The sequence below is a fragment of the Podarcis melisellensis genome (genome assembly GCF_964234715.1).
Source record: "Podarcis melisellensis genome assembly, chromosome: 16".
Taxonomy (NCBI): Eukaryota; Metazoa; Chordata; class Lepidosauria; order Squamata; family Lacertidae; genus Podarcis; species Podarcis melisellensis.
In genome coordinates this window covers 16,050,349-16,063,410 of record NC_138533.1, presented here as the reverse complement: position 1 = coordinate 16,063,410, position 13,062 = coordinate 16,050,349, and the positions used below count along the sequence as shown (strand labels likewise).

The window sequence follows — 13,062 nt, the reverse complement described above, 5'->3', positions numbered from 1 at the left end:
TCCCTAAGTTGGTGAGGCTCATTTGCAAATAAAAAACAGCCTTTAATTTTATCAGCCTAGTATTGTGGGATACTCGTCAATGAAGATGCAGCAGGCAGCTTCTTTCAACTTTTAAATGCCTTTGAAGTTTTCTATTCCACCAGGTCTATGCTGGTAATTAAGAGTACATGATGCAATTTAAACTTGTTTATATGGTTTTTACATTGTATGCCTCTGAAGACAGTTTAGAAACTTCAGCCAGTGCCAGGTTGCTCTCCGGGGCAAGACAGTTTGAGCATATTATACTGATCGTTTTTGGGATGTTTGTAAATTGTTCTCCAACATCTGAAGGTCACGCCAAACTGGATGTAGGTATATATATGCAATTAGGACCACTAAGGAAGACTTGAGGGTCAAAACGCATTTGGTAACAGTTTTATGTCCAGTAGTTTTTGTGTGTTGCATGAAGAACAGGGTCTCTATGATTGTGGGGCCAGCACTGTGGAGTGCCTTCTCATATGGCCACCTCACTATATGCCTTCTGGTAGCTGGTGAAGGCCTGGCTTGTCTAGTAAGTTGTGCTAAACTGGCAATCTGTTCTGCTTACCAGTTCCATAATGGTTTCTTCATACCTTTGATATGGCATCAATTAATATTGCTTGATGTTAACTGTTTGGAGTTCCCTTCGGGGAGGAAAAAATGGACATTTTCAAAAATATTTGACTGTATCAACCAGGTGCTTAAGATACATGCACAAGACAGACGAGTATGACTGTAGCCCTTGCCCAAGGCAAGCCTGGCTATGCTGGTGCACAAAGTGTGAAACTGCTCCAAAGCAGCTGGATTTGAGACCACATTACAGCTATGGACAGGAATAAGTGACAAAGAAAATTGATCTATGAATGTGGTGACATTTTTATTAATAAAGCCACAAAGAAGCTACAGTATACGTTTAAATAAAGCGTCAGTGTCTCCTTAACAGAATGGGGGTGACCAACGCATCATTGGCCTTCCTTTTTCCTCTCCGCTTCAAGCTTGAAACAAATTGATATTTGGACACTGACTGCCCTTGAACCCACGTGGGGGAGGGGAGAGAGAAGAAAAGCAGCACTCAAAATCAATCCAGGTGGTTTCCATGTCCAGCTATCCCAGCACATGGCTTTCCCTATAGCTTTCCAAACTCCACAAGGTTACTCTTGGGGTCCATCTGGGGCACCAGGCTGCTGCTGGCTTTGATCATCTCCTTTCTTCTTATGGCCCGAAACAATGTCATCAATACGCAGGAGGAGGACGGCAGTCTAAGGTGGAGAAATTTTTTTGTCAGTAAGAACAATAATCTTGGGAGAGGCAGAATTCCCATCCTATACTCCTGTGATTTGTAAGGTAACACAAGTTGCTGCCAACTGGTCTTTATACTATGGCTACACACCATACATTTAAAGCACTGCCCCCAAAGAATCCTGTGAACTGTAGCATTACAAGGGGCACTGGGAATTGTAGCTCTGAGGGGAAAACTACAGCCCCCAGGATTTTTGTGTACCTGTACTTTAAATACATTTGTGGCATCTGAGACATAGAACTTTAAACCCAGTACAATGTTGGCTCCAGGAATTGCATTGAAGCTCAGATTCTATCCAAATGCCCAATTTAATCTTGCATGATCCTAGACTTTCTCCTTGATGTGCCCAACACCAACATATAACTGGATAATCACCATTCATTTTTTTCACCCACTTCACAAGCATCAATTAGAACACTGTTTTTACCATATTGGCCTGAATATAAGCCACCCCCCCAATTCCGCCCATGCGGAATATAAGCGCGGCTTATATTTGTGACCTTATGTAGTGTACCGCCCGCTGCTCCCAAACCTTCCCCGGCAGTCGGGGGGGGAGGCCGCCTGCAGAGTGGTGCAGCTCCCCCCCTGCAGAGTACAGCCGGGAGCATGGAGCAGCCACGCTCAACCTGCCCACCGCTCCCAAGTCTTCCCTGAGCTGCCTAAGGAAGGCAGGAAGGCCACCAGCAAAGCAGCCTGGCTCCCCCCCCCCCCCGGAAGCAAGCAGCCCAGTTATATATATTTTTTCTCCTCCCCTTCAATTTTAAAGGTGCATCTTATTTGCGGGTGTGTCTTATATTTGTGCCAAAAGGTATATTTTATAGATTACAGCATGTCCTAAGACAGGTGGGGACATGAGATTAAAGAGATGGGCAACTAAACTAAAAATATAATGCATCCAAGAAAGTCAGACTAGCAAATTAGGCCGTCTTTTTACTCTCATTATCAGCATTAACCCAAAATATATAAAAGGGTTTTTCAAAGATGTTCAACGTGGCTGAATAACCCATTGGCCTCCAGATATTGTTGGCCTCCAGCTCCCAACAGCCAGCATGGCCAACACTCAGGCATTATGTGAGGTGTATGTAGTCTGAAGGGCTACAGGTTCCCTGTGCCTGACCAACAGGCTTAGAGAAGCAAGAGAAGCAAAGTTGTGGGGCAGCCAGTAAAGAATTCTTTCAGTGCTCTTGTATGAACATGGCACCTAGCAGCAGACTGCAGAAGTAAGAAAGCATTCTCCCAGAAGAGAAAATTTCACTTGCAATGAACAAGGCAGACTTTACACCCACTTCTTGCCACAGACCTCTCTTGGCAGGGTAGTGAAAACTTTTGGCTTCCATGGAATCAGGCTTGTGGTTTCTCTTACCTCTACAGCTGTCTTGTAGGTCTGCAGCTTGACAGACAAAGGCTCCCATATACCCAGCTCCTTCATGTCTGCCAAGGCTCCAGTCTCCCCATTTACTCCCCAGGTCTGACTGCCTTCCTGGGTGTGCTTGGCCTGTAAGCAACAATAGAAAGTCCTAATGCAATGCAATATCAGAAATGCCCGATTTCTACTTATTGATTCAACTGAACAATCCAGTTGCCACCCACCAATACCACGATTCTGAAAAGCAAGTTCCAAAGGTCATGAAGCAGCCCTGTGACCATTCCTAAAGGACTCCCATCTACTCAGCTCACGCTCACTCCCAGCTGATTTAACATCTGAGGTTCAAAACTCACAATCTTTTCTGGAATGATTTCTAGGGCCTCTGAGCAGACAGTATCATTTCTACTCTGCACAGAGCACCTAGCACAATTCTTGCTTTTGGCAATCTTCAGCTATTAGCTGCAAGGACAAAAGGAGAGGGATCAGAGCAGAACAGCAGCAACAGCAAACACATCCCTTACCCGTAGTGAAGTGAGTGTGCGGATGGTACTAGCGCCACAGTTTTGAATCAGAGTCCTGGGAATGACTTCTAGGGCCTGGGCAACTGCACGGTAGGGCCACTGCTCCACCCCAGTCATGACCTTCGACCTCTCTGTCAAGGAATGAGCGACGGCCATCTCAGAAGCACCACCTCCTGGCACCAGTTGAGCATCAATCAGGACATTCCGACAGACCTGCATGGCATCCTGGAGATTGCGCTCCACCTCCTGCAAGAAAGGCGAAGAGGAGAGAGTGCAAAGGTTCACATTTTATGCCACAATGCTTAGCAAACCGGTGAACATTTCAAAGGGGAGATGGCTGTGGATACAATAACTAAATGAATGAAATACGGAAAGCCTCTCGTGAAGCACCCACAGGGGAGGCCGCTTGGTGCAGGCGTCACTGTTTTCACCTTGCCTTAGACAAAATCCACCGAGCACAGGCAATTCCAAGGCATTTCTCTATAAGGAGCAACAGAATGCGCCAACTATTCCTGATGCAGAAATACACACAGAACACCCACAGGGACTAACCCAAGGACAGGCTATTCAAACGCATTACTCTAAAAGATAAACCTTTTTATTCTTAACTGAATTTTTCTCCTGCCCTTCCTGCTGAAAGATCTCGGGGCAGCAAACACACCAACATTTCAAAAACAAAAGTTTTAGGACTACACTCAAAGCAAGTGCCAACTTTAATTCTGAAAACAAACAATGCACATAGAACCATCAGGAGTTTGAAAGATATTAAGTTTCAGAGAGCTTCTTGGAAGTGGATCTAGACTAGCCATCCTCAATCTGCTGCTCTCAAGATGTTTTCGACTACAACTCCAATCATCCCTGATCATTGGCCACGCTGGATGGGAATAACAGGAGCTATCCAAAATATCTGAAGGGCACCATGTTGAGGAAGGCTGGACTAGATGCTCCAGAGGGTTCTTTTAAACTCTCGGCATTCAAAACAGGTTGACATAGATTTGGATCATCTTTAAGTGATTAAATTCCAAAGCCACATCTCTTCTGTCTCCCCAGAAAAAAAAAAAGCCCTGAACAAAAGTTGTTGCCTATCTGTCTCCTATTAATGACTGGGTGCTTACCGCCAGAATCTCTTTGCTAGCGCCCCGGAGCATAATGGTGCAGGCCTTGGGCTCCTTGCACTCAGTGATGAATGTAAAGTACTCGTCCCCAATTTTCTTCACTTCAAAAAGTCCTGCCCCAGTCCCAACATCCTCCTCACGCAGCTCATCTGGGCGGCTGACAATACGAGCCCCGCAGGCCCTGCAGAAAAAGAGCAAAAGACACCACTCCAATGCTGTAGCTCCACACCTGCATCCAAGACTCTTCCTTGGAGGTCAGGCATTACCAACAGTTTCATTTTCTTGCTAGTGGATAATTCTGAAGAGGGGAAAACTGGGTCTCGGAACCGCTGGGAAATTGTGTCCTTATCTGCTCTTCAGAGCATTGGCAACCCTTCCTTCAGGACACAAATCAAGCTGGCATCTAATCAGCTGCATGCCTAGCCTCTCTGCCTGGTTTCAGATAAGTTTGCAGTTTTGAAGGCCAGGCAGTGAAGTTTCCTCCCCCAACCATCCGTGTTTCCTACTAGTGATATCAGGAAGCTTCTAATCCCTTACTCCCCCCCACAGCTGGCTTAAGGCATAAAAGGAAGTTTCCAGAACTTAAGCATTCTCCCACGCTTCCAAATTTTCCCCAAAAGATATATACAATCCTGACTAAACAGACAGAACATCAGAGCTTTCATCCTCAGCCAGCATGTAGTAACAAGGAGGGAAAGTAGAAGAATATCTGGCTCCTCACCACTATGCTCTGCCCTGGGCTAAGATAGCTGTTACCCTAAAGATTAAAAACAAACTGATGGAATGCAGAAGAAGAGAAAGCACCCTTGGCATGCCATCAAAAACATGTTCCTTCACTTCAACATTACCAGCTTGTATTGATAAAAAAATCAAAACCAAAAATCAGTGTTGCAATCACCTTGCAATCCGGTTATTGTCAGTTTTCCTCACCCGGCGTATGGCTGTGATATTGGCTCTCATTAGGAAATGTTGTGCCAGGTCTGAAAACAAAAAAATATTAAGTACAATGCAAAGGCAGGGAGGTGAGAAAATTTTAATAACCAGATGTTTACCCACAGAAACACACTTTGGTGTTTACCTGAGATTCCCTTCTCTGTGATGATGAGATCTGGTTTGACTTTGATCAAGTGCTCGCACATTTGATGAATAAACTCCTCCTCCATCTGCAGAATGCGAGCAAAGTCCTCCTCACGAGTTATTTCAATGTCAGTCTGCATAAAAGAAGACAAATGAGAGTTATACTCCAATGGGCATATTTGGTTCTTTCATAAACTTTTGTTTATTTTATTATTTGCTGCCTTTTAGGCCGAAGCATCCTCCACTAACTGGAAAGTCAAATATGCATCCCCCACTAACTGGAAAGTATATCTCCTGACCACTTTGACAATATATAATGCTTATAATTCTCTTAAAAGAATAAGAGGTACATAAAATGGTGTGTCAACTTTTCCCAACCTGATACCCTCCTGATGTTTTGGACTACAACTTCCATCAGCTTCAGCCAGCACACTGGGAGTTAGCTTTACCTTCTAAGATAGAAGAAAACATAAACCCATCAATGGAGACTGCTGAGGGCATAATGAGCCTGTATCAATTGATCACAAATTATAATCTCAATTATTGTTTAGATGGCTAGCTGTTTCTTTCCTTTCATATATCTTGAATTGTATCTTTTGTATTCTGAACTGATAACAGTAAGAATACAATGTTTAAAAAGATGTGAGAAGTGGTTGGGTTCAACCCATTCAGCACTGAAGCGTAGATGAGACTTGCAGCCCAACATACCTGACTCTCGCCTTTCTTGTACTCCAATGAGCAATCCAGCAAGATGATGCGGGGGTTCTTGATGGTGCGACGCATCCGGGGGTGAGTGATGTCTTTATTGATCATGACCCCACGCAGGACACATGAATCCTCAATAAAGCCACCGGGAATCTGGATGAGACAAAGAGGGAATCCACAAGTAAGGAACAAGAGAAAAGTGGGGGAAAGGCAATCTCTTTTGTATTTGTTGCTACGAAGGTATGTAGATCGTAATGCATGTGAATGTGTTTTATTATAACCTTCCCTTTGTTTTGATTGTAAATATGCGGTTTAGTCATGCTGGCTACATGACCTGGAAAACTGTCTGTGGACAAACGCCGGCTCCCTTGGCCTGAAAGTGAGATGAGCGCCACAACCCCATAGTCGCCTTTGACTGGACTTAACCATCCAGGGGTCCTTTACCTTTTTACCTTTTATGGTTTGGTATTGGTTATAAACTACTGTATGCTTTAAACAATATTCTGACTCTGAGAGCAAGGCTCTTCCATACTTGAAAGCAAATATGAACTCAGAAGGATCAATCTATATTCATTCTCTGTATTTTTGTTTGTTTATTTCACAAATGTAAGATGGTGTCAGTGATTCCTAAGGGGCTTCAAATCATTTTCTTCCAGGCCTTCAAAAAGTAGTACATTTTTTTTCCTTTGTACCTTTTCTACTTTGGCATATTTCTTGATGTCGATTTCCTTCCTGCCATTCTCTTCAAACTCCACTGTCCTGACTGCATCGAGGGCAATGGTGCAGGCCAGATCTGACCAGCGACTGATAGCCTTTGTGCTGATAGCACTGTTGATTATTTTAAGCATGGCTTCTCGGTTGCCAATGTCGACTGGAGTGCTGCAAAAACCAAGCATAAAGCATGTCATCCAGAAGACAAACAGAATAGAACTTTATGCAGTTCACTGCTGGCTGAGCGTGCTAGTAGACTTTGGGGACAACCAAAGACCAAATCAAAGCACACTTGAAGCAGATTGGATGGTCATGAAGTTCTCTGCAACTGCCCCAGCTACATGTTTCAACTCTATTTTGATTTGTAATGCTTTGCTCTTAACAAAGATGCTTAAACCAAGTCAAGTATTTCATCTACTCCAATACTGTCCATTCTGACAACAGAACTTCAAGATCTCAGGCGGATAACCCTGCCTGAGATGCAAATAATTTAGTATGTCATGTAAATAGGGGTCCCTCCTCCGAAAGGAATAGACAGGGATCAAATGTGAATTTGCACCTAGATGCACAAACACTTGGGCAAAGTGATGATCACAACTCCTCCTGCAGCACTTCTACCTAGCTCTGGGCTTTTCATTTGCCTTTTTGTCACATCCCTCAGGTGTCCAGAGATGGGTCATCAGATCACCTGCCCATCCACCATATCCCCTTCTACTTTTCAGCTTCCCTGCTCACCTGATCTTTTTCAGAGCAGTGATCATGTCATCTAGAGCTTTTCGGTATGCACTAATGATCACTGTTGGGTGCATCTGCTGCTCAAGGAAGTGCTCTGCAACTGACAACATCTCACCAGCTAAACAGCAAACAGAGAGCAGTTAACGAGGATTTCTGCAACCAAATGCAATGCTTCTGAATTGCACACAGTAACGAACGAAAGGTGTGCTCTACAGTTAGCACAAGTTATGGCCAGTGACACAAATTAGTCAGAGCTTCTCAAGACCTTCGTCCCCAGGTCTCCCCCAATGATCGCTCTGCCAGCTGGTACAAAATAGAGGCAAAAACCAGAAGTGTCATCAGTTCCAGGCATGGAGGAGAAATAGTTCCTTTTGACAGCAAGTGACTTACGGTGGGCCAAGACAGGAGTACTGAGCTAGACTGTTGCCAATAATGCTAGACTATCTGATTCTTTCATGTTCCAGCTCTATCTAGGTTTGCTCTCTTGGGAATGGATCATATTGGGGAAAGCCAACACCTTTTCATGTTAAATTGGCTTCATTAATATGCAAACACCTATGGACATGTTTTTGTTTTTTTTTACAAAGAGCTGGCAAATCCAAATGGTACCCCCGCACCATGTAACACAGGGTAAAAGCCAGAGATTCTCCTGCATGTCCCATTGAAATGAAAAGGATCTGTGAAACAGAATTACAATGCTCTTGTGTCCAGATTCTATTCATTCAAATAACAGGTTGCATCCAGTGCTCAATATTTCTCCTGTCTCCCACACAATGATACCCACAACACCTCAATAGAGGTGAATCATTTGTGGCCATTTAATGCACCAACATGCTTCTCTGATTTACGGTTTCTTTTGTGCAGGCAGGCATAAAAGAGCATACACAGAGTGATCTTACCAAGTATAATCACAGATGTGGTCCCATCGCCCACCTCTTCATCCTGAGTGCGGCTGATTTCAATCATGGACTTGGCAGCTGGGTGCTGGACCTGAATCTGTAAGGGAAGGAAGGAAGGACTCATGAACAAACCTTGCATTCTAGAGCACTCCTGCTCCCTTATTGAAACCTCCTGAAACACCAGGGGGTCTTGAATTAGACCTACATAGAGATGGAATGGGATTACAGGACAGGGTTTAATGCTTCACTATATTGGCCGTGCATCCTGTTCCCAGAAGGGAACAGGATCATACAGCCAAGGCAGCAAGATTAATCCCTATTCATCATCTGGTGAGCAGAGTTTAAAGCACTTTCCAAAAGCACTGTTTGAAGCAGATTGTGCACTTCTCCTGCGAGTGGACAAGAGAAGCGTGCAAGTTGCTTCAAACAGTGCTTTTGAAAAACAATGTAAGGCAGCCCCCATACTCCTGTTTCAGGTGGAATAAGAGGATGAAGGCTGCCCTAAAGTGCTTCTCAAAAGCCATTTTGGCTGTTAAAGTTGGCACTTCCCACCATTCAATTTCACAATTCTTCAAATCATATGTGGCAAGACAGACTATATATTTATTTCTTAGGCTGTGCCTGCCTTTTGGCTAAGCCCTAAGAAACTACAACTCCTGTGAGCACCAAGGAGACTTACTTCTCTAAGAATAGCGTTGCCATCATTGGTCATAACTATGCCACCCATTGGGTCCAACAGCATCTGAATTGGAGATTTAGAAACACTTATGTCAGATTACATGGAATGCAATATCAACAAAGGAGAATGTGTATTCAGATTCTCTCTTTACTGTGAATTAATGGCGCAATGATGGGAAAAAGTATTCTCACCTTCATCATGGCCCTTGGTCCTAAGCATGTTCTGATAATATCAGCAATGGTCTGAAATGGAAGGAATTGATAAGGCAACATGATTTTAAAAGAAAAGCTTAGGTACATCCTTGATAGTTATGCGCTGAATTTCAGAAACATTATGAGACACAAAATTAGCTACTGTCTGTCAACTGTAAGCCTAAACATGTTGTGATACTATGGAATATTCATAAACATTCCAACATCTGCAGAGGAAGCTGTTGCCAACAGAACACTTAAAAAAAGATCATCTTCTGTGCAGGGAGAAAAAAGATCTGTTTGGCTAGGAGACAGGAGAACTGTGTGCTACTGAAAGGAAGTGAAAAGACAGACAAGTGATCTCTGGAGACCATGGGGAAAAGGTAATTAGATATTATTATGCAAAGGCTTGAAAGTTCTGTTGCATCAAATATTAAATCAGCAGCCTTCAGTCTTTTCAGACCCAGGATCCAACTTTAACCCAAAACTTCAATGAGGAACGACTTCTATTTTTTTGTGTTTGTGTGTCTGTCTCTTGTCTCTTTTTAGACTAAACAAATACAGAAGAAGGAATGCTGGCAGGAGAGCTTTGTGTCCTTGATAAAACTTTCTTTACTAGGCAATGGTTAAAAGTAAAAAAGTATTACCCTCTTTTTATCTGGTCACCACCCACTCCTGTGTGCACTTTTAACAGGCTGCCTTTCACATCCCTAATGCATTTTACAGAAAAATATACCTTAGCAGCATTAATATTTCCGGTCTGGACTTTTCTGCCAGTCTCTCGCTTTGTGTTCTGACCTAAAGCAAACAGAAAAACAATTACAAAAATCATCTAATACAACTCGTTCATAAAAATGCAGGCTCTCTTTCTTAAAATTTATTTTGTAGACCTCCCATTTTCACCCTAACTACTTCTTTCGTTCACATTCATTCCTCCTTGTTTTCCTATTCCCTCCCCTCCATGGGATTTTAGAATGGGCCCCGTGCAATAATAATCTGTGACTTCTGCTACATATAGCACATTCCTATGCATGCTTAATCAGACATTAATCCCACCATATTCAATGAGAAGTATTCTCAGGTAAGAATGCATAACAGCACAGCATAGGTAAATAAAGCATGTCTTAAAGGAACAGAAATGGAATATTTCACAATTTGTAGCAGGCAATGTAGGACATATCTTCTCTAGTAGCCAAATCAAATCATAACCAACCAACCCTAAATGGCAATATAGTTGCTTGTGATGTTCCTGTACTAGCAAGGCTTCTGGAATACCCATTTTTGTCTTAATGGCTACATGGCACATTATTTCCCCCCCAACAATGGTCTAGAATGTTCAAATGCTAATGACAGAACATCTTTACTGCAACAACTCTACAATCAGAATACCACAGTAAAAACTGTTACCAATTGGGGGTAGTTACTTATTATTATTCTTTATTTCATTTATGAGTTCTTTCCTATGAGTCCTCCTGACTAAACATGAAATTGAAACAATTTGCAGTTAAGCAGTACGGTATATAAATTGTTAACTGTGTAGAATAAACACACATTGCTAATTGCTAAGTATCTACTATCTCTCTATACATATTAATGTTCCTATCTATCTCTTTAAGAATAGGGCCTTAAAGAAACAGTTTGCAGTCAGACAGCTACAATCTCCATTCCCCACACCCCAACAAAGACAGGAAGGTATATTAAAACATCCAATAGCTATGACGAGCAAGGAAAGGGCTATCACTGGCTTATTCAATTTTCAACTACATTCACTTGGCTCTAGGGAGAGACCAAGGGAAACCTAACTCCTGTTGTCAATGACATGGGAATGTATTGTATGATATTTGAGCCTGCAACAGAAAGCTGATTTAGGGAACTCTCTCAATGCACACACTTTAAGCGTATCCCCATTTCAGATATTTACTCCAGCCATCTCCACAACCCTGCTATCTGCTGCACACATGTGGCGCGTTCTGCACCAGAAATCCACACCCATATTTGGAAACTCTCTCTATCCACTCCGATAGTGTGTCAAATCTCACTTTGATTCTCCTTTTATGAATGGAAGGATCGAACAAGATCAATCCAATACTGGAGCCAAAAAACTAGTTATCAGAACAAAATAGCAAAACTAGTCTACTGAGAATATTTTTTTAAAGGAGGCAGGGCAGAAGAACCAAGCACATGGACACCAGAGAAATAACAGAAGAATCAACAGAGTCAAGACACCAACATTCATTCCTAGTTCTGTGTGCTGCCTTAGGCATCTTAAAATGGAGAATAATATGTGTAAAGTGTGAGGGAACAGACAGTGATAAATTGTGAAGCAAGGCAGAATTCAGTGAAACAAAGGTGGGTAGGAAGAAGAGGTGTTTAATACAGAGGGAGAAGAATTATTGGGGGGGGCATATTTGAGGAGACTGATGAACGGAGCACCTTCAACGCAAACAGCTTACTAACAAGAGAAGGCACATCCACAATATACGCCCAGCTTGAAACACAATGGGGTACAGCAGATCAGGACCCAAACCCTATTAAGGCTCATAGTAGCTCAACCTAATACATGATTATTAACTGGGAAGGCAGGAGGCAGCATGTAAGAAGCAGGAAATTATGGGGAAGATTTAGTAGAAGCAGGCCCCCCCCTGATTAAATGAAGTGGGGCATTCTGGGAGGGGTTTGGAATGATCAGGAGAAATGCCCAACACATACTTTCGGGGGGATGGGAAGATACAGAATCTAGGAAATTGTGGAAGAACGTGAAACAGGGCAGAATTCAGTGAAACGTAGGTGGGTCGGAGCAAGAAGTGTTTTAATACAGCAGGAGAAAAATTATTTGAAGGGCAACAAAAAGGCCTCTTAATAGGCACTTTTTTGGGAGGGAGGAGGGTATAAATGAAGGAGAAGGTTGCTGAGGAGAATTTGTTTTTTTTTAATAAATATTTATTGGAGTTTTTAATAAAAGAAGGAGAATTTGAAGGGGAACAGGAAAGGTTCCTATTACACACTTGTTTTTTTGTGGGAGGGGGACAAAACAGGAGCATCAAGGAATCTGGGTGGTTAGGAGGGGAAGGGGGTCTCCAGAACATACTTTCCAGTGAGGGTGTCGAGAGATAAAAGAGGCGGGATATATTTAAATTATGGGGCATATTTTATTATACAGTCGGGGAGGCGAGACAGAAGCAACCAGGAATGTTGGGGTTCAGTTTATACTGGGGGGGGGGGAGCTAAAGGAGGCAGAGAATTATACGGGGAATTTAGTGCGAGGGGGCAATAATAAGGAGTGGTCTCCAGCATATACTTTCTGTGCATATCTGAAAAGAGATATTATGGGAGGGAATTGGGGAAGGGTGAGGTAACCGAATTAAGGGGGTTTTCTGAGGGGGGGGGTCTTCGTGGGGGTGGCAGAGGAGGGGCGGGGTCCATGGAGGGGCTCCTCTCACCCACCCCCTTTCCCTCAGACTCACTGAGCACGAGGACGGGGCGCTGGCCCATCATCTTCACGGCGAAGAGTGAGGGAAGCCGGCGCGGAACCTTCTGGAGGAGGAGAAAGGAAAGGAAAGGGAGGGGGGAAATGCCGTTTCACCGCGCCCGAACAGCCTAAACTGACTGCTGCGGCTGCACAGCCAATCAGGGCCGGAGGCGCATCAACCGCCACCAATGAGGAAGCGGGCTCTGCCAATATGGCCCCGCCCACCGCTCTTCCACCAAGATCGGTTGATAGGACAACGGACTACTCACGCTCTCC

At 43.5% G+C, this 13,062-nt stretch overlaps 2 protein-coding genes across 3 annotated transcripts in view; one reads left to right on the top strand and one right to left on the bottom strand.

Moving 5' to 3' along the window:
* Positions 1–13,062, top strand: part of LOC309359452 (uncharacterized protein) — a 190,788-nt gene that overhangs the window by 137,774 nt on the left and 39,952 nt on the right. The gene's annotated exons all lie outside the window — the stretch shown is intronic.
* On the bottom strand, positions 871–12,935 carry CCT3 (chaperonin containing TCP1 subunit 3). The gene is made up of 14 exons (XM_081892836.1): positions 12,782–12,935; positions 10,054–10,115; positions 9,318–9,368; positions 9,127–9,189; positions 8,448–8,544; positions 7,549–7,666; positions 6,795–6,981; positions 6,106–6,255; positions 5,399–5,531; positions 5,219–5,300; positions 4,321–4,501; positions 3,206–3,451; positions 2,682–2,813; positions 871–1,277 (listed from the first exon to the last, which is right to left on the bottom strand). The coding sequence occupies exons 1-14, from the start codon at positions 12,810–12,812 to the stop codon at positions 1,170–1,172; spliced, it is 1,641 nt and encodes a 546-aa protein (XP_081748962.1). The 5' UTR covers positions 12,813–12,935; the 3' UTR covers positions 871–1,169.